The 23,590-nt window shown below is 46.3% G+C and overlaps 1 protein-coding gene across 7 annotated transcripts in view; it reads left to right on the top strand.

Moving 5' to 3' along the window:
- Positions 1-23,590, top strand: part of LOC143168322 (cystathionine beta-synthase-like protein) — a 31,910-nt gene that overhangs the window by 1,284 nt on the left and 7,036 nt on the right. For 2 of the 7 annotated variants that reach the window (XM_076354649.1, XM_076354704.1), the window contains exons 1-15: positions 175-268; positions 6,711-6,841; positions 9,061-9,272; positions 9,872-9,978; positions 10,951-11,085; positions 13,698-13,777; positions 15,115-15,249; positions 15,800-15,869; positions 18,295-18,386; positions 19,259-19,384; positions 20,041-20,125; positions 20,326-20,431; positions 21,280-21,354; positions 22,075-22,209; positions 23,181-23,289. In XM_076354649.1, coding sequence (XP_076210764.1) covers positions 6,800-6,841; positions 9,061-9,272; positions 9,872-9,978; positions 10,951-11,085; positions 13,698-13,777; positions 15,115-15,249; positions 15,800-15,869; positions 18,295-18,386; positions 19,259-19,384; positions 20,041-20,125; positions 20,326-20,431; positions 21,280-21,354; positions 22,075-22,209; positions 23,181-23,289 — 1,509 coding nt within the window. In that variant the 5' untranslated portion in view covers positions 175-268; positions 6,711-6,799. Of the gene's footprint in view, positions 1-174; positions 269-6,710; positions 6,842-7,884; positions 7,983-9,060; positions 9,273-9,871; positions 9,979-10,950; positions 11,086-13,697; positions 13,778-15,114; positions 15,250-15,799; positions 15,870-18,294; positions 18,387-19,258; positions 19,385-20,040; positions 20,126-20,325; positions 20,432-21,279; positions 21,355-22,074; positions 22,210-23,180; positions 23,290-23,590 lie in introns of those variants that run through there. The other 5 variants (XM_076354677.1, XM_076354668.1, XM_076354687.1 and 2 more) reach the window with 4 other exon arrangements.

The raw sequence follows: 23,590 nt of genomic DNA, 5'->3' as shown, positions 1-23,590 counted from the left end.
CCGCGCGCCGCCTCCCCATTGGCCGTCTCTGACTCGCCAACGCCCCCGTGGCGGCCAGTCGCCGCGCGCGCTCCCGCTCCCTCCCCTCGGAGGGCGGTGGGCGGGGCCGGCGCCAGGCGGGGCGGGGCCGCGGGACTCGCGGGCTCTTCTTAACCCCCGCGCCCGGCCGGCTGCTGCTGCGCCTCTCCCTCCCCCCTCGCCCGTGTGCCGCGCCGCAGCGCGGGTGGGCGGCGGCGGTGGTGTCCTGGGGAGCGCCCGGCTCGCGTGGGTGAGGCGGCGGCCGTAGCGGGGGGTGGGGGAGCGGTGGCGCGGTGGCACCGTGGCACCGCGGGCGGCTGCATCCCCCTCGCCGCCCGTTGCATCATCCGCGGGCGTGGGGTGGGGGAGGAGAGCTGGGGGTGGCCGCGCCCTCCCCCCTCCCCCCCCCCGGCCGGCGGGGCCGCGTGGGGTGGGCTGCGGCGCCCTTCGCCTCAGCGGGGGCGGCCGTTAAACGGTCGTTAAACGATGCGTGGCGGGGGCGTGGGGGGCTGCCTCGGGCTCGTCCCGCTGCGGCCTCGGGCGGCGGGGACGGATGGAGGGCTGCGAGCGGGTGGGTGAACGCGGTTGTACTACACGGGTGGGCTTTTGCTTTCTTTTTTTCAGTTAAGAAAAGAGAGGAATGGGCGGCTTCGGAGCTGTTCCGGGCAAGCGGAGCCCCGGAGGGCGCCCTGGCGCGCCTGCGGGGAGGACGGGAGCGCAGGCCTCGGGAGGGTGCCGGCTGCTGGGGATGCTCTGGGCGGCCGGAGGGTGCCGGCGGAGTGCCCCCTCCGGGCGGGGAGCGGGAGGAGGAAAGATTGGCTTTCTGCTTCTTACACAGGCTTGCAAGACGACATTGTTCCTTTTAGTTTTTCTCTCTGGGGTTGGCACCAGCTCTTCAGCCGTTCTTGGCCTGTCACCCATTGCTGTCATGGGTACCATGGCGGTCTCTTGCAATGTTTTTTGGCAAGTCTGGCCAATGCAGTGGACTAAGAAGCTTCTTCTATTACACTTTATTGCATACATTGCCCTTCCCCTATTAGGAAGGGTCTGAACTTGACTGAGACCTGTGAGACCTACTTCAATAGCGGTTAGTAATGCTGCTGGCATATTACTGAACCAGCCATTACTTGAAAGACAAGCAATTCCTCTCCTATTCCTGTTTGAGTATCTAGTCTTCCGTGTAATTTTCTTTTTTTTTTTTTTTTTTTTTTTTAAATCCTAAAGCCTTTGACCATGGAGGTTTTGGAGTGCTGGGCCCTGTTCCAGCAAAGTTGCTGAGGCTGTTTACCCTTTAAACAAGTCTGTTTGCTGAGCTGAGGCATGAGAGCTCCATGTTCTGCAAAACTTGTGCTGCAGAAAGGAGGGAAAACTCAGAGTATGGAGATAGGTGAAATCTGGGGATTTTACGTCAGAGGAGGAGATGTATTTCCTGGGAAACTGCGACCTGCTGAGAACCTGGTATTTCTCAGCAGGAAAATGGCTGTAGTGAGATCGCTACTGATGAAGTAAGGTTTAGGTGCTAGGTTAGGTCCAGTACTTGGGGCGTTTGGACAGGTCATCCTTTTTGACACTAGTTGGTGGCTCTTTAGTATCCTACTGTGACCCTCTGCATGTGAGTTAACCAGCCTGCTTTCCTGAAGCCGGAGCAGTACTTCTGAAAATTGTGGTTGGTAGCCAGGGTCATAGGGGGCCCATGTCCTGGAGCGTGCATGCTGGCTCAGGTACGTCACTAATCTGGCGCTGGCAGCATAGCAGGCTGCCAGGACGGCTGGGACAGGCTGGCCTCTGGCTTTTTGCAGGTGCCTGCTGTCTACACGTGAGATCCATAGGAACTAGGCAGGCAGCAGGGTGTACCATGCCCATGGTTGCACTGTGAATGCCTGCCAAAAGCTCTACAGATGTAGCCAGAGTGGGTGGCAGCTGGTCTTTCCCACAAAACATGCATTAGCCAAAAAGCTGACTTCCTGCCCAGGCGGTGGTGATCAGCGTTTCTCTGCCAGCCTTTATCAGAGGTCCCTGGGCTAACAAAAGATGTGATGCCTTGTGGGGGCGCACCGTAACGCTGGGGAAGGGGAGCTGTGCTTCTACCTGTTTTACAGACCTGGTCAGAAGTTGAGAGTAGAGCTCCAACTCCCTCTTTTTGTCATGCTGGGCAACTTGCTTAATCTCTGAGCTTCTGTTACCCTACCTGTAATGCTTCTCTCCCTGTACGTGGTGAGCTTGGCAGATCAAGAACACTGTTCAGGCTGTAGCGTTGGTCCATCTTTGTGCACTGACTAAGGAGAGGGAGCTAGAAGCAGGGAAAGAAATAATGAAAGCTTCTGACTGCAGCAGGTAAAAATGCAGATAAGGCATTCTCCAGTTTTTCTCTAATGCTGTTGTGCTCCTTGAAGACATGGGTCTTCACTCAGAAGACTTATCAGGTGAGTCTAGAGAGCGTTGGAGTGAACTTGGGAAATGGATATGTCAGAAGACACCTGCGTTAGGGCTGCATGCACAGCTTCCCTTCTGTGGGGGGAAGGCATACTGAACACTTTCATGTTTTCACTGGCTGATCTCTAGCATAATAATTACCATAGCGGTGGAAGTTGCTTTGCTGTTAAAGTTTTAATACCTGTGCGACGTTACAGAGGCGGGGGCATTAAAGAACTACCCATTTCCTATCGGGAAGGTTATGAGTATACCAGTCTGGCCTTGAAAGAAAGAGTGATTATTGGGAGGATGCGCATGTGCTCATCTGCTCTGTAGAAGAATACGGAAATAAGACTTTCGATTCTTGAAGGATCTCTTCCTAGAGCCACAGTGTTGTTAATTCATACCCCAGTTACTTCAGGTCACTTGATGTCTCCTGACATGGGTGATGGCTGCCTGCTACTGAGGAAGTAGCAAGGGGACGCACACACACAAAAAAAACCCCAAATGGCTGACTGTTTCCTGAATCACTTACAGCTGTGGTGTTTCCGAACAGCTTCCAAAGGCTGGATGGGTACTGCTACATCTGGTAACCTGTAAAAATCCTGAAGCTCTCTAAGACCCTGTGATACTTGGAGTGAGTAGAACAACTGGTTTGTAGTGGTTTACTTGTTCACAGAGTAAAGTATCTGCTGAATGTCAAAGTTTCGCATTCTCAGGCCGCAGCAAAATGGAATCCTGTATCTCATCTCTTGCTGAGTAGTCAGCCCTTGGGGCATCTCTCTCTGATCCACCTCTTACACCTGCCTTTTAGACAGCTTCATTTCTGCTTCAGACAAGACTCGAGTTAATTAGGTACTTGCATACATGATACTCTTTAAATATCTACATTAGTGCTGATCATATACTGTAAACAGCCTTAGAAACTGTAGCTCCTAACATATCTATGGAATGAGTTCAGCTCAGTCTGGTTGGGGTTTAATTTCAGTCGCTGGCCTTCAATCCTGTTCTGTAGGAGTTGAGAAATAGTCTAGGTCCCTGTGGAGATGGATCTAGAGATGTGAGTCTTGTCCATGAGGCTTTCTGGACTTCATACCTCTGCCTTTCTCCTAATCCCCTTCATGGTTTAGGTTTAAGTGACTTTGTAAATTGTCTTTCTGATTTTTCTGCCTCATGCTCTGCAGATATAATGGCAGAAGTTAGTCAGGCTTTTCTAGTTAAGACTTTGCCCACGCCTCTAGCTAGTTATGGGAGCGTTCCCTTTTGCAGCAAACTTAAATTCAGGCTGACAGAATTTCTCTCCTGAAGATGGGCAACTCTTCCTGCAGCTTATCTCCCTCACTCCTCTGAACAGCGTTCAACTGCAGTTAGAGCAGCAGAGTTGCCATTCTCCTGTCCTGTCTCCCCAGTCAGCATTCCCAGAGGAAAGACTGAGAAGATGGTCAGGCTAGCAAACAAGTTGCTGTCATGCTCTGTTTTGGTGATTTCTGCTCGCCCCCTTTCCTTTGTCCCCCAGAGATCTCACCAGCAGAAAGGTACACCAGCTTCCTATGGCATGATTTGGGCCTGTAGGCAGGATCGTGGGGGGAATTTGGATGTCCTAGAGTGACTGCCCCTGCCCCCTATTTTGCTGAAGTTGCATCATCTAGGGCTGGAAGCACCAGTTGGATGTTCTGGGTGGTGTGTCAGGAAGCTCATCAGTAGCACTGAAGGAGCTCAAAGATCTGAGATCTTCCTGTTGGTTCTGAACATGACAAGTCACTCTTGGGCTCTTGACCTGTTTCTTAGGTATAACCGTAAGCCACCGCAGGTGCTTTTATGTCTGCACTGAGTGCTGTAGTAAGAATTCCCCTTGGAGAGCAACTAAGTCTGTCCTAAGATTTTGTCCTCCTTCAAAACCCTAAGATATTAAGTTGACCATAGCTGAGATTGATTCTCTACTAGCATGGTTAGAATTTGACTTTATAAATGTATATATGCGTACCCATCCACTTTGGGCTGGGTGGGTGTTGGGTTATTTAAAATAATGCCTAATAAAATGATTTGAAGGGATTTATTGAACAGGAGCTTGTGTTCCTTCCAATGAATGATGTTGCTTAAGGTTAGTACTTGGTGACAGGATTTTTGTTGGCAATGCTCGTAGTTAGCTTTTTCTCTCTCCTCGTTTTTGTCCAAAGTTCTAGTCCCATTATTGAAGCTTTGATCAAACATCAGAGTATTGCCATTCCTTTAAACACATGAGAGAATTTCACAGCTTAGTTGAAGGTAAAAAATATAGCTTTTCCTCCGTCTGCTGTTTCTAGTTCAAGAGGTGATGGGTGTTGCTGTTAGTGGATTGTTGATTTTTTGTCTTACAATAGAGGAAATGAGGTAGTATTGTCTTGCCCAGTTCGGAGGGAATCCTCCAAAAGGACGCTTTTGAAGAGAGCCACATTCATTTCTTTCCTGACATCAATACAAAGAACAAGTACTTATTTCTTGAAACCTCTGAAACTTTTACTGCAACAAATCTCTCCCCTTTCTCCTCAATTTTTGGACCCTGTTGAAGGACAGTGAGTATTGGTGATTTAAAGTCTGGTTTTACACTCCTATTTTATGAGAACTTAGAAGATGAACAAAATCTGCTGTTTCCTGCCTATAATCCCTTGCTGCTTTCTTCCTGCATGTTGAAATGGTTTGATGCTTTGGCAGCAAGGTACCCTTATTAGATGGACTTTATAAATATTGTTGGTGTTACCTGTGAGCAGAGGCAGTCGGTGTCTATGTCCAGTGTTGCATGCCAGCTGTCTGCAGGAGCATGTGGATGTGGCTCATAGGAAGCCTTGAAACTTCTCCAGTATTTTTTCTTTACTAAAAAAAGTGCTGATGCTCTGAACTGTGAACCAGGCACATTCTAGAAATAGAAATGAAGCCTGGGTTTCACTCTGGAACTAGAAGTAAGCTCTTTTCTGGTAACAAAGACTGGTTGGCATAAGATTATGTATATTTATGGGATATTAGCTTTCTTGAACTGGTGTCTCCCGGTCTAGTCCTGGTCAGTAGACTAGGACTGGATGCAGCCCATCTTGGCTCTTGGGCATGTATTAACCTAAATAAAGTAGAATGGTATTGTTTTGGTGTCATGGAAGTCTTTACATCCAGAAGGAGAATTATTTCAAGCCTTAATCTGGAAAGTTGGCACTTTCAGAGGCTTTTTTTCCCTAAAGGAGGGCAGTTTAAATGCCTTAGGCATTTTCTTAAAATCAGCATGCAAGAAAGGAATTGATATGCATAAGGCAGTAGTGGTTAGTGGTGCATGTTAACTTGCAGGATCAAATGCTAAAGTTCACTGATCCTGTGATTCAGATTTTTTGTCCAATGTGTCACCAGATCATCAACTCTGCCTGATCTAAGCTGCATCCGTTTTGTGTGCATTTGTCAGAAAAAGGAGGATGAGGCCAGGACCCTTTCCAGGCCTAGCACAATTCAGTAAAGGAAAGAGCCATGAATCCTGCTGCAAAATGGTGATGAGAGAAACAAATATTAGGAAAAAAAACCCCACCATGCTTTCCAAGACTTCGGCCAGATTTTTGCCTTCAATGGAAGGAAAGGAAGCTAGCTGTAGGAGCAGGCAGGCTCTGTGAACAACTGGCTGGAGTAAGAGAAATGAACTTACTGCTTCCATTTTACATTTACTAATTTTTGAAACAAAAAGCCTGCTGGAAGGCTTCCTTGTGGTTGAAGTGTTTGCTGTGTGCATTACATCCAGCATCGCTGTAATTGTGCATTCAACACTGATTCAGTCTTGGGAGGAACTAGTGAGATTTAGGTCTTCTCAAGGGTAGAGAGGTCTCTGCAAGTGTTCCTGTATAGAGCCTTTTCCTAAGTTGCGTACAGGGTCTTTTGGTGATGGCCCCATGAAGCCCTTTCACTCTTGGTGTCTCTAGAAGTATATATCCTGTGGACTGGAGTATTTTCTATTACTTTGTGTGGCTGTCAAGCTTATGGAATTGCAGACAGTCCAGTAGAGGTGTTTTCTGCTTACTTTACTGGGTCTGAGCTGTGGAGGCCAGGGCAGAGGGAAGATTAGGTAATGCAGAAAGAACAGGGTCAGGAGACCCTCCATTGGTCTTGCACAATACTTCTGCTGCATAATTTTTTTTTTAATCCTGTTTATACAAGCCATCTTTACTTTATTTTGCAGCTTCTTTTTTCCCTATGAAAGTGGGACATGTATCTTGCCCCTACAAGAAACTGTTTCCTGATAGTTGTTTTTTTTTTCTAACTTGCATGATCTGCAGCTTTGAAGAGGATTCCAGTCTCGTGACCCACAGTACTTGGTCTCCTGAAGAAAGTCCAGTCTACTGTGCCGTCACCTTCACCAAAGAACATGGAGAAGTTGATATTGGAAAGGCCTGTTTCTGTGTCTAAGGTACTCATTGGTCTTTGGGGAATACTGTTTGCCTGTCTTTCTGTCACCAGAATTTGGGAAAACCCTGTTTTCAGAGGGATTTCTAGTTTTTTTTCTGGAATACTGTGGAGGTAGGTGCCATTGAAACCGGTGGCCTTTCTGGAAGAGTTCTCCTTCATGACCACAAGTAGCAACGCAGAGTCTTTTGGCACCATTTTCTAATTAGTCACCAAGTAGTCTTACTCTGTTCCTCTCTGCTTGGAATGGGGAGGTTTTATTTCAGAGAGCTGTTTTTTGGTGTAAGAGGGGTGTCTCCCATGAGATTAGTCCTGTTTTCTTGATATTTATGGAGGCTAGTTACAGTAAGCACATGCTTCAGTGTGTTTAAGTTATCTTCATGTAGAGCACTGTATTGAGTTTTTGCACTGTGGTGGGTTGACCCTGGCTGGATGCCAGGTGCCCACCAAAGCCTCTCTATCACTCCCCCTCCTCAGCTGGACAGGGGAGGAAAAAATATAACAAAAGGCTCATGGGCCGAGATAAGGACAGGGAGAGATCACTCTACCATTACCATTACGGGCAAAACAGACTCGACTTGGGGAAATTAGTTTAATTTATTACCAATCAAATCAGAGTAGGATAATGAGAAATAAAACCAAATCTTAAAAACACCCTACCCCCACCCCTCCTTTCTTCCTGGGCTTAACTTTACTCCCAAATTCTCTACCTCCTCCCCCCGATGGTGCAGGGGGATGGGGAATGGGGGCTGCGGTCGGTTCATCACATGTTGTTTCTGCTGCTCCTTCCTCCTCAGCGGGAGGACTTGAGCACTCTTCCCCTGCTCCAGCGTGGGGTCCCTCCCATGGGAGGCAATCCTCCATGAACTTCTCCAACGTGAGTCCTTCCCATGGGCTGCAGTTCTTCATGAACTGCTCCAGCGTGGGTCCCTTCCATGGGGTGCAGTCCTTCAGGAACAGACTGCTCCAGCGTGGGTCCCCTGTGGGGTCACAAGACCTGCCAGCAAACCTGCTCCAGCGTGGGCTCCTCTCTCCACGGGTCCACAGGTCCTGCCAGGAGCCTGCTCCAGCGCGGGCTTCCCACGGTTTCACAGCCTCCTTCGGGCATCCACCTGCTCCGGCGTGGGGTCCTCCATGGGCTGCAGGTAGATATCTGCTCCACCATTCACCTCCATGGGCTGCAGGGGGACAGCCTGCCTCACCATGGTCTTCACCATGGGCTGCAGGGGAATCTCTGCTCCGACACCTGGAGCACCTCCTCCCCCTCCTTCTTCACTGACCTTGGTGCCTGCAGAGTTGTTTCTCTCACATATTCTCACTCCTCTCTCTGGCTGCTGTTGCTGTTGTGCAGCAACTTTTCCCCCTTCTTAAATATGTTATCCCAGAGGCGCTACCACCATCACTGATGGGCTCGGCCTTGGCCAGTGGCGGGTCTGTCTTAGAGCCGGCTGGCATTGGCTCTGTTGGACATAGGGGAAGCTTCTAGCAGCTTCTCACAGAAGCCACCCCTGTAGCCCCCAGCTACAAAACCTTGCCACGCAAACCCAATAAATGCATTCAGCGTTGCAGTGCAAGATTCTCGTTTTGGTGATAAAGATTTGGCAAATCAAAATTATGCTGAAATGCTTTCCCAACTTCACAGTACTATGGAAACATCAACTGACCATTAAAATACCCATTTGTTGTGACCTTTTTCATATAAGGGAAAAACAAGACTGGGACACGAGGATGGGATTTGTCTGAGACATACTATGCTTTCTCCCCTAATACCTGGGTCTTAGGTACAGTGGCAGGATCTCTTGTAGTCAGTGGCAGAACTTCTTCTTGGGTGTTAAAAGCTACTTGTTGCCATTGCCCCTTTTGGCTTGTAGGCAATACTGCTCTGTTGAAAATTGCCACCAGGGTAGTTTCTGTTCAGGCTTCCCTCAGAAAAACTGCATGCTGAAACACTAGACTGGAAATAGATATGTTGGTGAAGGGACAGAGACAAGAATAAGGACTTACTAGTAACGTGATTTTTAGCTATTGTAGGGGGGGCAATGATGTGAATGGGTGGTTTCCCATGGTGCAGAACTTGAATAACTTTGATAGTCTCAAAAGGTGCTCTGACCTTGTTACAGCAGGGCATATGAATCACTGTCTCTCGTTTGTTTGTTTGTTTTTCCCCCTCCTCTTTTTTCTCTTTTTTTTTTTTCCTTTTTTTTTCCTTCTCCCTCTCCCAAGGATGAAATGCCTACACTTCCTTCCCAGGAGAAGCCAGATATGAACTCATGCCCTCATGCACCTGGCAAATATTTTCTCCCTGGTGGGATGGACAATGAGAACTGCAAGGCTAATGAGAAGGAAATGGATTGGATCCGCCCTGATACACCTAGCAAATGCACGTGGAAGCTTGGGAAACCCCCATCTGCCTCCCCCCATCGTCATACCACTCTGTAAGTATTATTTGTATTTCCTGATTTTTCAGTACAGCACTAATCCAGGTCCCCTCAGAGCCACGCGGATTTAACAAAAGATGACTGATTTAAATTTATGCTCTTTAGCATGTAGATATGCTGGTGCTTCTTAACTTCTGTGTGTAAGCAAAGCTAAGAATCCAAATTAAGCATACAAAGGGCCTTGCACCAAAGATGTGAAACTACATGGACTGGAACTAACTTATTTTAAGTAACCTGGCAAGCAGTTCCCTGGCTAGATGAAAGATCGCGTTGTTAATGCCTTTTGCTTGTAAAATAGCTGACTCTGAGCAGTGCTAAGCTACTTCATGCCAGGAGGAAGTGCAGAGCGCTTCATTCTTGCCTCAGCACTTGGCTTGATGTCTGATTAATCCTTGTTTTGGATCAAGGACTTCATGTTTTTTGAATTTGTATCCAATGGATATTCTTTTAAACTAAAATGCCTAAAATAACTAGCGTGGTAAAGGGGAGGGAGAAAGCTGGTTGAAATAAAAAGCATTGGAAATGCTGTGTTGCTTTTGTGCAACCCGCCTGTGGCCCCTTCTGTGAATACACTGACTTTTTTGTATGTGTACCAGGCCGGAGCCTCTGAAGATCCTGCCAAGCATCCTGAATAAAGTTGGCAATACACCCATGGTGCGAATCAACAAGATTGGGAAGCAGTATGGGCTCAAGTGTGAACTCTGTGAGTACTGCTGCAGGCAAAAAATCAAAATAAGAAACACTGTTTCAGAAACTTGGGTAGTCCTGGTTAGTAGTGTCATGTAACCTGGGCATAGGAGGAGTGCAGGTACCCTGCAGAAAATGGTGAGAAAAATTCTGCTTTTTCTTTGGCAGATTTTCAAGTTTTTAGGATTTGGTCATCTAAAACATCTTTCAAGTTGTACTTCATGAGAACATTTCCTGCAGCTTTCCATTTTTATAGAAAAAGTAAAACTTTTTTCATAGAAAATAATTTTTTAATTTTAAAAAAGTTGTATGAAGTTTTTGACTGCTTCTCATATTCAGAGTCTTCATCAGTGTGTGTAAAATGCAGATCTGCAGTTACCACTAAAGATCATTGAAAATGATGGAAGGGATGAAACTGTCAGTGAATGTTTTTTTGTTTTTGTTTTAAACCCAACCATATTGGAGATATCTGGAGGCTCTGATCAGAGTCCTGAAAGGTGGTGCTTAACACCATTGAAGGGATTAATGCTGGGAGTACTGAAGTGAAAGCGTAGGCTGAACAAGGGGAGAAACTTCCAGTTTGATCAGAAACTCTTTGGCTGAGAATGTAGCAGGGAAGAGGCAAGGCATGTGGGTAGAGTTCTCTTCCCCTGTGCTATTGCACTGGAAGAGCCCTGGGGCTTTTTATCCTAATAACTGGGCTGTAATAAAGAGGAAAGATGAAAGGAGAGGTCATATTTTGAGGAGACTGACAGAGTATGGGTTCCCGGCTTCTGTGACCAGCATCAAGTACTGAACTTGCTTTGTTGTTGTGACCCATAACAATGGAGATGCTGTCAACTGAATCCCCATCTCTGGTGTTGTAAAGTAGGGAGGTCAATTGGGCAGACATGTTAACAGAGTTGCTCTTGCAGATATGTTGGGGATCAGCAGCCTGTTTAGCAAATGACTGCTCTTTAAGAACTTTGCTTGGTTTCTTTGTTTCCAGTGGCAAAATGTGAGTTCTTCAATGCTGGGGGCAGTGTGAAGGATCGCATCAGCCTGAGGATGGTAGAGGATGCTGAAAAAGCTGGGATCTTGAAGCCTGGGGACACTATCATAGAGCCAACCTCTGGAAACACAGGTAGGGGATGGAGAGACCCTAGCAAAGCATGGGGGGAAAATGCTGTGGTGGTTTTCCTGGAAGAGACAGACTTGAGATTGGAGCATGGAGGCTGCCTGTGCAAGGAAGAAAGGGGATCCCTTCCTGCCTACATGGTGTAGGGAGCAGTGCCTCTTCCATCTCGCACAAGGAACAATTCTGTAGTGTCCTGTGCTGACCGGAACAGCTGGGAAGGAGGTCTGCTAAATTTGCAGGGGCTCTTTGCTTTAAAAGAAAAAAAGCGTTAGGCCAGATTCACCAGGGTCTTTAGGTCCCGTTCAGGAATTAAAGTCTGACTGAAATTATTGGGGAAAAAAGCACCAAAAGACTGGTGTGAATCTGGATCTTCCTGTTCTATTTGGGAATTCCCATGGTCCCACTCTCAGGTGAGGTGGGCCTGGTTTGAGAAACAGCCTTTCCCACGTTGGTGCAGTTGGGATGGGAGATGAGCTGCATCCCCACAGCACTGCTTCCTGGCATAGCCCTTGCACACCTAGGTTTTCAACAGATTCCACTTGAGTCAGCGTCTCCCCGTTGGAGGGCTGGAGGAAGGAAGAGTCCCACTAGTCAGGAGCCAGGGCAGAGCATCTGATGATCCGAGCAAACTGGACTTAACTCTGGGCTCCTGCATCAAAGCTGTTGTACTTCTGTTAAGCTGTTCCACTGGTGGGGAGTAAACATACCCGGAATACTCTCCCTTGAGCTAGTTAAATGTAAAATACACTGCCTCCTCTGAGGAGGTTCCTGAGCTGAGCTACAAGCTACTCTTCTGCCTGATGTGTTCTGGAGAGGTGTCCTGTCCTGTTGTCAAACTCTTTCCTGGCATCCACTGTTGCCTTCTGATAGACATGGGCCAGGCAGATCTTTCTTTTGTTCTTTTGATCCAATCCAGCCTTGTTAACGGAGGGACTGGAATGATGAGCTGATCTGTGACCAGTTCCCCTCTGCCTTCAGCAGAAAAATCTGTTGCTGTTTGCTCAGCAGCTGCTCTGGGGGGGGTGCAGTGCAACTGAAGCCCTTGTGACTGTGGCTATACCTCCTGCCTGAAAAATGGCATGTAGTGGAAAATATCCGTATATATTGCATTCCTCCAGTATCTGAGGTTATACTATGACATCCTGCTTTCTGGGTCAGTATCTGAAAAATGGTTCTCCTTGCCACAGAATCCAAAAGATAGAAAGGAGGCAGAACTGAAGGAGATACAGGACAATTACTTCAGAAAGCTGTCTCTTTGCATGTAAAGGCAAAGACCAGGGCAGACAGTAACCTGAGAGAACTGGCTTTTGCTCTAGGCTACTGCTCAGAGCTACTGAGTATGTTAAATGTGAGAGCTAATGTGTTATATTTTTGTCCTCTCTGCATCCCACTTCTCCCTCAGCCAAAGTCCTGTTTTGATGTTTGCTGCATTTCCAGGTCAGTAGCAGAAAGTACAAAGTGTTAGAGTTCAGGTCTCAAAATGCTTTCTTCATCACAGACCATAAGGGATAGTGCTGGATGGCTTCTCTTCAGTCTTTGGCCTTAGTGAGACCTTTGCTGTCTTATTTTTTTATTTGGGCATCCATATTTATCTATAATATACTGGGAAAATTTTTTGTTGGGTTTTTTTTTCCCCCTCCCAAATATTTAAACACTACTTGAATTACTTGAGGTGTAAGTTATGCTTCTCTTACAGGAACAGTTAACGATTTTTTTTTTTTTCTTCACTCCTACGTAATCCAGCACCATGTAGAAGCAGAGCCAGCTTTGAACAAGAAAGTCTCTGTGTAGGGTAAACTGTCTGTGAGGCATTGTCATGGGCATGTGTTGGTACTGTGCCTGCTACCCAAAACAGCAGGGGAGGTGCCATGTACCCTGACCTCAGACACATATCAACTAACTTGATCTGTCTAGCTTATCCGTCAGAGAGGGGATTTGATAACAGGTGTAAGCTTCTATTCTATGGGGAAGGCACTTCTGAGCTTAGTTCCTCAGGTGGGCAGACAGTGGCAAGCTGGAAGGCAGAAATCAGGCTGGAGGGTGCAGATTTTTAAAGTAGAAATGAGGTGTCTGTCTCTCAGTCAAGGGTACTTCACCGTCGTAGCAAGTTGATGTAGTGCATTAGAACCTCAATCGCAAACAGCATTTAATCACGCCTTTTTAGAAAGGACTTAGTTTTGGCACATTGCAAACCAGGGATTTAATGCAGAAGTGAGTCAATAGAGGCTCTAATGCTCTTCTGACAGTATCAGAATCATTGCTCTAGTTTTCTTTAGCTTAAAGCTCATTCCTTTCCCAAATTACTTCTGTAAAAATGAAGTGGGTGAGACAGGAGGAAGGTGATATGCATGTGGCAAAGCTAGCAGTTTGCACATGTCAAGTTTTCCCACGCTTGGCTAAACTTTCTGTTGGTTGTGATCCTCAAAGAACTAGCAGCATCTGTAAATCCAGATCTCTCCAGTAGTCAGAAACTTTCCCTTTGCCACCCCTCTAGAGACATTGTACTCAAGCCTCTGGTGAAAATCTGATTAAAGCCAGGGCATGCCAAAGCTAATATTGTGGGTTTTGTTCTTTGTTGCTCCTCACTGTATGCTCTACGTGTCTTTGCTTGCTTCCAGGAATTGGCCTGGCCTTGGCTGCAGCAGTGAAGGGTTACCGCTGTATCATTGTGATGCCAGAGAAAATGAGTATGGAGAAGGTCAGATCTGCTTTTATTTTCAAGAATTAAAAAACAAGCGTGTTTGCACTTGCAGAGTTCCTGGTGCAGATGAGTGCTGTGGCTTTAGCAACGAAGGTGTAGGCTCTTGGCCTCCAAGTCATTGGCCATGCAGAGCTCTGCTGAGGGCCTATTGCTGGTGCCAAGAGAAATCCAGGCTGGTTAGCCATGGACAGAAATGTGTTTAAGACCTGTTCCCACAGCATTGGCACTTGGAAAACTGTCATAACTGTGTTAAATACAAATGTCAAGGGAACTTGAGATTTACCTAGCACATTGAAGTAACTACATGCCCCTGGGTTAGCTGTCGCTCACTGCGCAAAGGAGGGCAAAGTAAGGCAATGCTGAAGCTTTGAATATTCTTCTGTTCTGCATTGGGCTGAGCAAGGCCATGAGGGAGCCTGCTGAGCTCCTCAGGTTACACTGGGGGGTACTGGCAAGCATCTGAGTTGTGTCACCACAGCAACAAAGGGGAAGGAAAAGCCACCTGGGTAATGTCCACTTACCTTCACTGTGGAAAGCACAAAACATCCAGCCCTAGAGCAAGCCCTGTCCTGCACTCCGCTGGGGTGGTGCTGCACCTGCAGCCAAAAGAAGAGAAGAGATCCCCTGTGTTTCACAGTTGAGGCAACAAATCACTGTCAGCAAAGGCTCTTACCTCAGTTCAGACACTTCCAGTGTTCCAACTGAAAGGCAGCAGCACAGATGAGAACAGTGTCCCCTGAAAGCCTATACCCACTACTTGCTCTTACCTGCTCTGGAGGGAGAGGTGCCGCATGGCCATTGCTGTGTGCCACGCAGCACCAAAGGCCTCCCCTCTGAAGACAGGCCTTGCCTTAGCTCAGTGTCATAAACTTTCTTGCCCTCATAGCACTTGAGTGGTGCAGAGGGCCCTGGAGGATCTCCTTTGCTGCCTGTGTCCAAAGGAGGTAAATACACATAATTTGCACTTAAACATAAAATACTCGTCTATAGCACTGATGGAGTGCAGAGCATATGTGACTGGCATGAGAGGAGATGGCATTTTGCCTGAATGAGGCTTCTCAATATGCAGTAATAGTCCCTACAGGCCTGAAGGCCTAGAATAGAAATAGGAATTTGATGTCTAGCTCCCAAGTAAAGATTAGTTGAGACCAAATTACATTAAGGATTTGGACCCATGGCTCAGTGATGCTGTGAGGCTGGGGTGTAGGAGAACTGCTAAGGAGGCTATTGCAGACCAGGTAAAAGGGAAGATGTTTTCTTTCCCCTGCATCTCAATGAAGTCTCTGTGCTGGGAGAGCAGCTTTGGGTTTTGTGACCACCTTTATTTACTACAGGTGGATGTCCTGAGAGCTCTGGGTGCTGAGATTGTGAGGACGCCAACTACTGCCAGATTTGATTCTCCTGAATCTCACGTGGGAGTAGCATGGAGACTGAAAAACGAAATCCCCAATGCACATATACTAGACCAGGTAAGAGTCAAAGCATCAGAGGTGCAGGCGTAGTGTGGGAGGAGGTATAGCAGCCTTGTTCCTTAGTGTCCTTGGTTGACTGTTCAACAGCATAGGTGTGTGGAGGAAAAGATGTCTCAGGTCTGGAGCTGTAGTTGAGCCATCACCATGCTGTAGGGTAGCAAGCTTTTGTAGTCACTAGAGGGCAGCAATGAGCCTATGTTCGCGGAAACTGCAAAACATGGGTGGCTTTCCACTGAATTGGCAGTCCTGTGGGGAAGAATAGGTACAAGGGTCATGTTCTTAAAAAAAATTGTCCCACAGACAGGACAGATCTTGGCATTGGAGGGTGCTGGCACCTTAGAACTACTCTTAAATTAGGTCACTTAGGAAGGTTGTACCTCCCCTTGGGCATTCTGGCTAGGTACAGATAACAAGGAAGCAGTCTGGAAAGAGTATATGTAGCTGTTGTGGGGCTTGGAAGATGTTTGTCATGTTCTTGAAATGCCTCACAATGTGAATTTTATTGTCTTTCTAGTCTACTTAATGGCTCTTCTATCTTTCAATACAGTACCGTAATGCCAGCAACCCCCTGACGCACTATGACACCACAGCTGAAGAGATCCTGCAGCAGTGCGAAGGTATGTTTGCTCTACTACTAACCCCCTCTTCAATGAGTCCCTAGTGTTCTCTTATTGTTAGGTACCTGGAGAATGGGACCTGCGGTTGTTGAGAAATGCATGGATTTTGACACAGCAAATCCCATACATATGCTGTGTGTCATTAGAGAATTACTTTTTTTCAGTAGTCATAGTAATGAATTTTTTTTTTTCCCCCATTAAAGAGGGGTGCTTTGGTTATTAGATTCCTCTGCTTGTGACCAGGTGGAGAAAGCAGTGATGCTTAAGTTATCTTAAAAAAAAAAAAAAAAAAAAAGGCGATAACTAGAGTGGCATGAAAGAACAGCGTCACTTTCTCTGATTACAAATACAGAATCATAGAATCACAGAATCATTTAGGTTGGAAAAGACCTTTAAGGTCATTGAGTCCAACCGTTAACCTAGCACTGCCAAGTCCACCACTAATCTGTGTCCCTAAGCACCACATCTACACGTCTTTTAAATACCTCCAGGGATGGGGACTCAACCACTTCCCTGGGCAGCCTGTTCCAATGTTTCACCACTCTTTCAGTAAAGAAATTTTTCCTTACATCCAGTCTAAACCTCCCCTGGTGCAACTTGAGGCCATTTCCTCTTGTCCTATCGCTTGTTACTTGGGAGAAGAGGCCGACACCCACCTCCTTGCTACAACCTCCTGTCAGGTAGTTGTAGAGAGCGATGAGGTCTCCCCTCAGCCTCCTCTTCTCCAGGCTAAACAACCCCAGTTCCCTCAGCTGCTCCTCATAAGACTTGTTCTCCAGACCCTTCACCAGCTTCGTTGCCCTTCTCTGGACATGCTCCAGCACCTCAATGTCTTGTAGTGAGGGGCCCAAAACTGAACACAGTATTTGAGGTGCGGCCTCACCAGTGCCAAGTACAGGGGGACAATCACTTCCCTTGTCCTGCTGGTCACACTATTTCTGATACAGGCCAGGATGCCGTTGGCCTTCTTGGCCACCTGGGCACACTGCCGGCTCATGTTCAGCCGGCTGTTGACCAACACCCCCAGGTCCTTTTCCGCCAGGCATCTTTCCAGCCACTCTTCCCCAAGCCTGTAGCGTTGCCTGGGGTTGTTGTGACCCAAGTGCAGGACCTGGCACTTAGGTATTTTTACATTCTCAGACCAAATACTCCATTACACTGGAAGCTTTTTCACTTAGGAATCCTCAGGAATACAAACTGCTCTGTGTTGCAGTTGTCACCAGTAAGACCTGTTTACTCTGCAGGGGTTGCTTTCAAGTTAGCTTTAGACAGCCAGGTTGGAGTACCAGAATTGATTGAGCTGTGGCAGCAGAGAGCTTTAGCTGGGCTAACCCACTGAGTGGACGAATTGGTTTGTGAGCTATTGGAGGCATTCAGTGTGATGCTGCAGCCTACCATGTAGGCATTTGCTATAGGTGGTAAAAGGAAGTCTTTTAGGAGCCTACTGACCTGCTTTATAAAACAGTACAGTTTCTGATGGGACCCTCTAATAAGAAAATCGGCTATTAAATTCCTTCTCATTAAGGTGAGGACCATGTGAATGGTTCTCCCCCCACCTCCTCCTCCCCCTCCCCCCCCCCCCCCCCCCCCAAAAAAAAAGTAACTCTAGCTGTTCAGAGGATTTGGCTTGTCTTTCTGTGGCAAACTTTCTTTAAGTTTGAGTTAAAATGAGTATACTCTAACAAACTGCCATCCCACAAACTGAGAGTCTAGATGAGTTCTAGCTTTAGGCGTCTTGTGTTTCCTTTTCCTCATAGGCCAGTCACTGTTCAGTTATTACTGAGCTTATACCCCTGCTTGGCAGGGTGTTATTCTCTTGACTGGAAAGCATTTGTTTTTGTGCGTGAATTGATGTGTGTATTTTTTTATTAACAAAGCTATCATGTGGATGCACCGTGGAAACTGTAGGGGGTGGCAAAAGAATGAACTATCATACCCGCACTCACTCTGAGTGCTCGTGACCAAAATAGTATTTTTCACATGAAAATGAGAGAGTAGTTGTGTTAACAGTTCTCTCAATGGGTACCTGTCCCATGCTCTTGGCACTCATTCAGTAAATTAACAAATTAACTAATATAATGGGCTGCTCATTTTAAGTTAAAGAATTAATTATCTACATCAGCAAATACAGCTGACACCTGTAGTTTTCCTCTTACTGTATGGGCTACCTCCAGCTCTGTCCAAAGTACCACAAATTGGTGCCTTGCCAGGCTACTGGATGGAGACTTCAAAACCATTGCTGAAGTAAATGGGGATTGAGCAAGGTGGTCTCAAGGTAGGTCTCGTAACACAGCTCTTGGAAAGCAAAAAGCCTTACCTTGCCCATTTTTGTTAAAGAAAGTCCATACTTAGGTTTAAGTGGGTTTTTAATCCATCATTCTGGGGGAGATTTCACAACTGCCTTCTATCCCTCACCTTTAAACAGGAAAAATAGACATGCTGGTGGCTACGGCTGGCACAGGAGGTACTATCACTGGCATCTCTAGAAAGCTAAAGGAGAAGTGTCCAGGTTGCAAAGTAAGTGGCAAGCCTAAAGCATTTCTCTTTAGCGGGGTGGACCTCAAACTGCTCCACTTGGCACGTCCCATTCCTTGCAAGCCTTCCCTGGGTCTCTATGGGAAGCTCTTGGATGTTCTCAGTTAGAAGGTAGTTCTGAGCAGCAAAGAAAGATTTTCAGACCGTCTGAAATCATCATGCTCTGGTCTCACTGGTGACCAGAGTTCAGGTTTGGCTCAGCAGATGAAACCTGGCCCTCAGATCCCTTCATGGGGTGTCTGAGAGACTTCCTTCTCTGGTGTGTACTGCAGCCTTCTGTTTCCTGTCTGACTGTACCTTCACTAACTTGTCTGGAGCTGCTGAGGTTTTACCAAGTGAAATTTCCTCTGCACACACCAACCTGTGTGTTTACCTGTGTGCTGTGTTAGATTTCCTCACAGGACTTGGTACCATGTTTCAATCGTGAATATTTTCCTACAGAGGCAGGGAGCGGTAAGCAAAATAAAACTTAACCTGCTTACACTTGGCACAAAATGTATTTGCTGTAATGATGCCTGACATGTGAATGAGGACAACTTTGTCTTGGGGAAACCCTGTCTTCTGTTTAAACCAAACAAAACCCATGTAGAACAAGTGGTGCCCCTCACTTAGTGTCCACAGCCTGAGGAGACAGGATGGGTTGCCAAGGGGCCAGAAGCAGCAAAGCATTTTGTTCACAGGGGAGGTGAATGTTGCCAGGAAGAAATGAATAGGAGGCTAGGTTGCTGTTAGCTTGGCTGTGTGTGTGGCCAGTGTGACACCAACAGCTGTAATGAGGTCAGCGCTCTTGAGTAAATAGTCGTGTTCTCAAAAGCAGTGTGTCACGGTAGCCAAAGTGGAAACTGCTTCTCTAGATTATAGGTGTTGATCCTGAAGGCTCCATCCTTGCTACACCAGAAGAACTAAACAAGACTGACAAGACAATGTATGAAGTGGAAGGAATCGGATATGATTTTGTCCCCACAGTGTTGGATAGATCTGTAAGTCATGCTTCTTGGTTTACTGCCCTTTGCCCTCTGTTGGGATGCAGAAGTGAGGTGAAAGGCGGAGGAAAAACTTGGGGAGGTATTTCTTGGAGCTGAAAGGGGAGGGCTAGCAGACAGAACTATTCCTCTTCTTTCCATCAATAAAAACAGTCCTCAGAGGGCTTCTGCACTGGCCGCACTTACTTTACAATGGTAGGTGGAAATGCTGTGAGCAGATAACATTTTCCTAGAACATAATACTTCCTCTTTTTAATTAAAAAAACCCCAACCAACCAATAAAAAAAAAAAACAACAAAACAACAAAGCACCCCAACCCCTCCCAGCCAAAAGTGGTATGACTATGTCCTGAGCTGAGCCTGTGTCCCTGGGAAGCCCTCCAAGAGGGGAGGAAACTGATGCTCTCTGTGGCTGTCTTACAACAGCCTGTTCTTACAGCGAGGTTTCAATAAGGAGCCTGTTGTGCTAATGTGATCGTCTTACCTTGGCAAAAAAACCCCACTTGGCATTTGGAGGATGGAAACCCAGGCACATGGCTCAGTAGGGCAGCTGTTACCTCAAAGAGCATGGGTTGAATTCACACTAGCTGTGTTGCTCCCCTAGCCCTCCTTATTTAAATAGACCCTTGTTTCTGTCTTTCTGTGCCTTCCCAGACAGTGGACCAGTGGTACAAGAGCAATGATGAGGAGTCGTTTGCTTTAGCACGTATGCTGATCCGAGAGGAAGGACTGCTGTGTGGTAAGAGCAGATGCGAATCCTTTGGGTTTCTCTGAATAATATGTGGGAGGCTGAAGCCTTGTGCAAGTCAGGGGGACCTCCTTCCACTTCAGAAGCTGCTTCCTCACCCTGGGCTCCTCTACGGTCTCTCTTCCTCTCTTTCATTCTTTCTCATTTCACTTATGGTTTGACAGTTTTGCCTCTGATCTGCATTTTGGCAGGTGGCAGCTCAGGCAGTGCCATGTCTGTAGCTGTGAAGGCAGCCAAAGAGCTGAAGGAAGGTCAGCGCTGTGTTGTTATCCTCCCTGACTCTGTCAGGAACTACATGTAAGAACCTGCTTGTTTTCTCTCTGGGAAAAGGGTGAGGCAGTCGCTCAGACCTCCTCCTTACAGCAGTGGCGCGTTGAATACATATTTCTTATAGCATGTGGTTACCAAAGCGAGGAATGTGTTTGGGGCACAACTTCTGAGGTATCGAGAAAGGGTCTGACACGGAGTAGAAAGGAGCTTAGCCCTCTGAAAACTGAGCTCCTCCTTGTGTCTGACGTCAGTATATAACCATCACTGGTTAGCATCTTTCACAGGAAAAGACTTGCTTTCACTGTTTTATTTATTGGGGACCATTGGTATTATCCCATTCCTGGAAGGGTCCCTGTAAGGCTGTCCGCTCTCTCTGCCCGTGTCCACAACAGAACATAGCACTACTGTAGCAGCAGCCAGTGCTGGGGTGAGTTTACAGGAGGAAGTGTGAGGGCTTTGAGCTGTGCTGAGAAGTTTTTCTCGTACTGCATTGAAACATATCCCAAAACATGATGTTTTTAGCTGTGTTTCATGACTTCTGTTGCATCCAACACAATACTAGACGACTAGAAACCGCAGACAGACCTTGCATGAGTACAGGTTGGCACTTCTCCGTTCCAGGCTGTGTCTTCATTGTATTGCAAGGGACTGATGTAGTTGAAGCTTTGTTTCCTACAGGATTCCTTTTTCTTCCTATGAGTATTTCTTCTCAATGTCCCTGGCTGGTAAGCTTGGATGGCAAATGGCAGTATATTTTCAATTTTGCTTAAGTTGTTAGTGGTAGTGAGCTGTAAACAGTTGCCTCTGTGTGCTATTAGGTTTGCTGTCAGATGTTCAGCCTGCTAATGAGCTTTTCACTTCCTGATGCTTTCCAGGTCCAAGTTCTTGAGCGACAAATGGATGATTCAGAAAGGGTTCATGAAAGAAGAAGACCTTGTCAAAAAACCTTGGTAAGCATGTCAGATCCATTTGGATTTTCATGAGTCTATTCAATTGACTTTATGGCAGTTGCTAATTTAAAGCTCATTTCAATTTACACTACTTCCTTTGATTTAGCTAATCTTTCATGCTATTGTGTTGATGTATAATTGCAGCTATTAATCAAATCTGCTTAAATTAGTTGATTTCCTTCTTTGAGTTGCATGGCAGCAAAAGAAAACTTTGTACTTAATGGTTTTTTAATTTTTTTTTTAATTATGAAAAGGGTTGTATCTCAAATGAAAAAGTAGTATACAAAGAACCCTTCCGAGATCAGAGTTCTTGAGTGCAAAGCACTGCAAGACTACATAGGTGGAGGGGGATCTTCCCTAAATTGCTACCTATAATGACTGTAAATATGGCTAGCTCTTTGAGCAGGAGCACAAAATTTTTTCTGTAAGATATAAATAATGAAGCTAGGGAGATTAGTAGTCTCCACTAACTATCTGCAATCCTAGAAAGTACATGAAGGAGGAAAAGAGTTTTAGTCTTAGAGCCTTCTCACACTTCAATGACTTTCTGATATTGGGGAGAAAACTTGAAAGGCTTGAAGCTTTAGTGACTCTGCTGAATCCTGACTCTTCCTTGCAGCCTTTTGTCATTCCTGTAGTGCTGAAGGCCACTGTACGTGAACAACTGGTTCTGTTCTCTCCTTAAGACTTGCATGGGTTTGGGTTTTATTTCATCCTCAGGTGGTGGAACATCAGTGTTCAGGAATTAAGCCTCTCTGCTCCCCTGACTGTGCTCCCAACTGTTACCTGTGCAAAGACTGTTGAAATTCTCCGGGAGAAGGGATTTGACCAGGTACCAGTTGTTGACGAATCTGGGTATGTCCACATATATCACTATTCATCCATATGTATCTCTTTCCTCACCAGGTCCCAAGGGGTGTCTTTAAATGCTTACCAGAAGTATAATATCCTCTCACTCATCTTTCTTCAGTTATAGTAACACAGTTCAAAAATGCTACCTTAAACACACCAATGCTGGACTTAATATGTTGTCATGCCAGGACTGTCCTGCCCTCCACATAATAAGCTTCTAATGATTATTATGATATACTTACTCAGTGTGTCTCTGCAGGATAATTTCATTGTTTTTTATAATAGCTGTTTAAGTTAAACAAAGCAAAAATTCATATTTAAAACAACCAACCCCAAATCTACCCATCTCCACCACAGCTTTCACCCAGTTTCTTCAGAACACTGCATTATAGTGCAATGTTGTAGTGAACCCTATAAACCAGGGTGTCCCCAGCAAGCTGGATTGCCTTATTACCCTGTAGGTCTCCTGTAGGAGAGACTGAATAACGAAGAGTTGCTCAGTGACTCTCCAGTTACAGTGCTACCTCAAGGAATTAATTGTTGCAGGTCCTTGCAACATCCTTGCATGGAGAAGGGGAATGAGCAAAATTGAGGTGAGCATGTCTCTGGTCCTGTCACACCTTTCAAAAGGACAGATGAGGGCGTAAAACAACAAAGTTGTGCTTTTCAAAAGCTCTCAGATTGCAAGAAGCTCTCCAGATGCAAGGACTAGAGATACAAAGAGCCTGATGCTCAGAAGGGCCAGGCACCCACAGCACCTACTGACTTCTCTGTGAGTCTCCAGAACTTCTGAGAGCTGGACTCTGTCTCCTGCAGAGACACAGAATCCAAGTATACCATCAATAATGTTGCTTTATACCATGAAGCAGTTGAACTGACGTCTCTGGGCTGGCTGAGAGTGGATGCTTTTATCTACAGAAACACCTGAGGCTTTTGTGTTGTTTAGCCCTATCTTCTCTCTCTCCTTCCCCCAGGGTAATTTTGGGCATGGTTACCCTAGGTAACATGCTTTCTTCACTGCTTGCTGGAAAAGTTCAGCCTTCTGACGAAGTCAGCAAAGTAATCTACAAGCAGTTTAAACAGGTAAGCAGGTATATTCTACAACTCCTAGTTCTCTGGTTTAAATTACTACTGTAGGTGTCCTAACACTACGATGGCATCAGGTTCGGTAAGGTTTACCTGGGACCATACAGAGCAGCTATTACTGAGCACAGATGTGCTCTAAACTCTGTCCTAGGTCACTCAATAGCTCCCAGGTTTGCCTTTTGTATCAGATGCCTTGCTGAAACAGGGGGATGGCTGCTGAAAGCTGATGTTAGAATCATAGAATCATTAAGGTTGGAAAAGACCTTTAAGATCATCGAGTTCAACCGTCAACCCAACA

The sequence above is a fragment of the Aptenodytes patagonicus genome, chromosome 1 (genome assembly GCF_965638725.1).
Source record: "Aptenodytes patagonicus chromosome 1, bAptPat1.pri.cur, whole genome shotgun sequence".
In the NCBI taxonomy this organism is placed as follows: Eukaryota; Metazoa; Chordata; class Aves; order Sphenisciformes; family Spheniscidae; genus Aptenodytes; species Aptenodytes patagonicus.
This window is presented reverse-complemented; position numbering and strand designations above follow the sequence as displayed.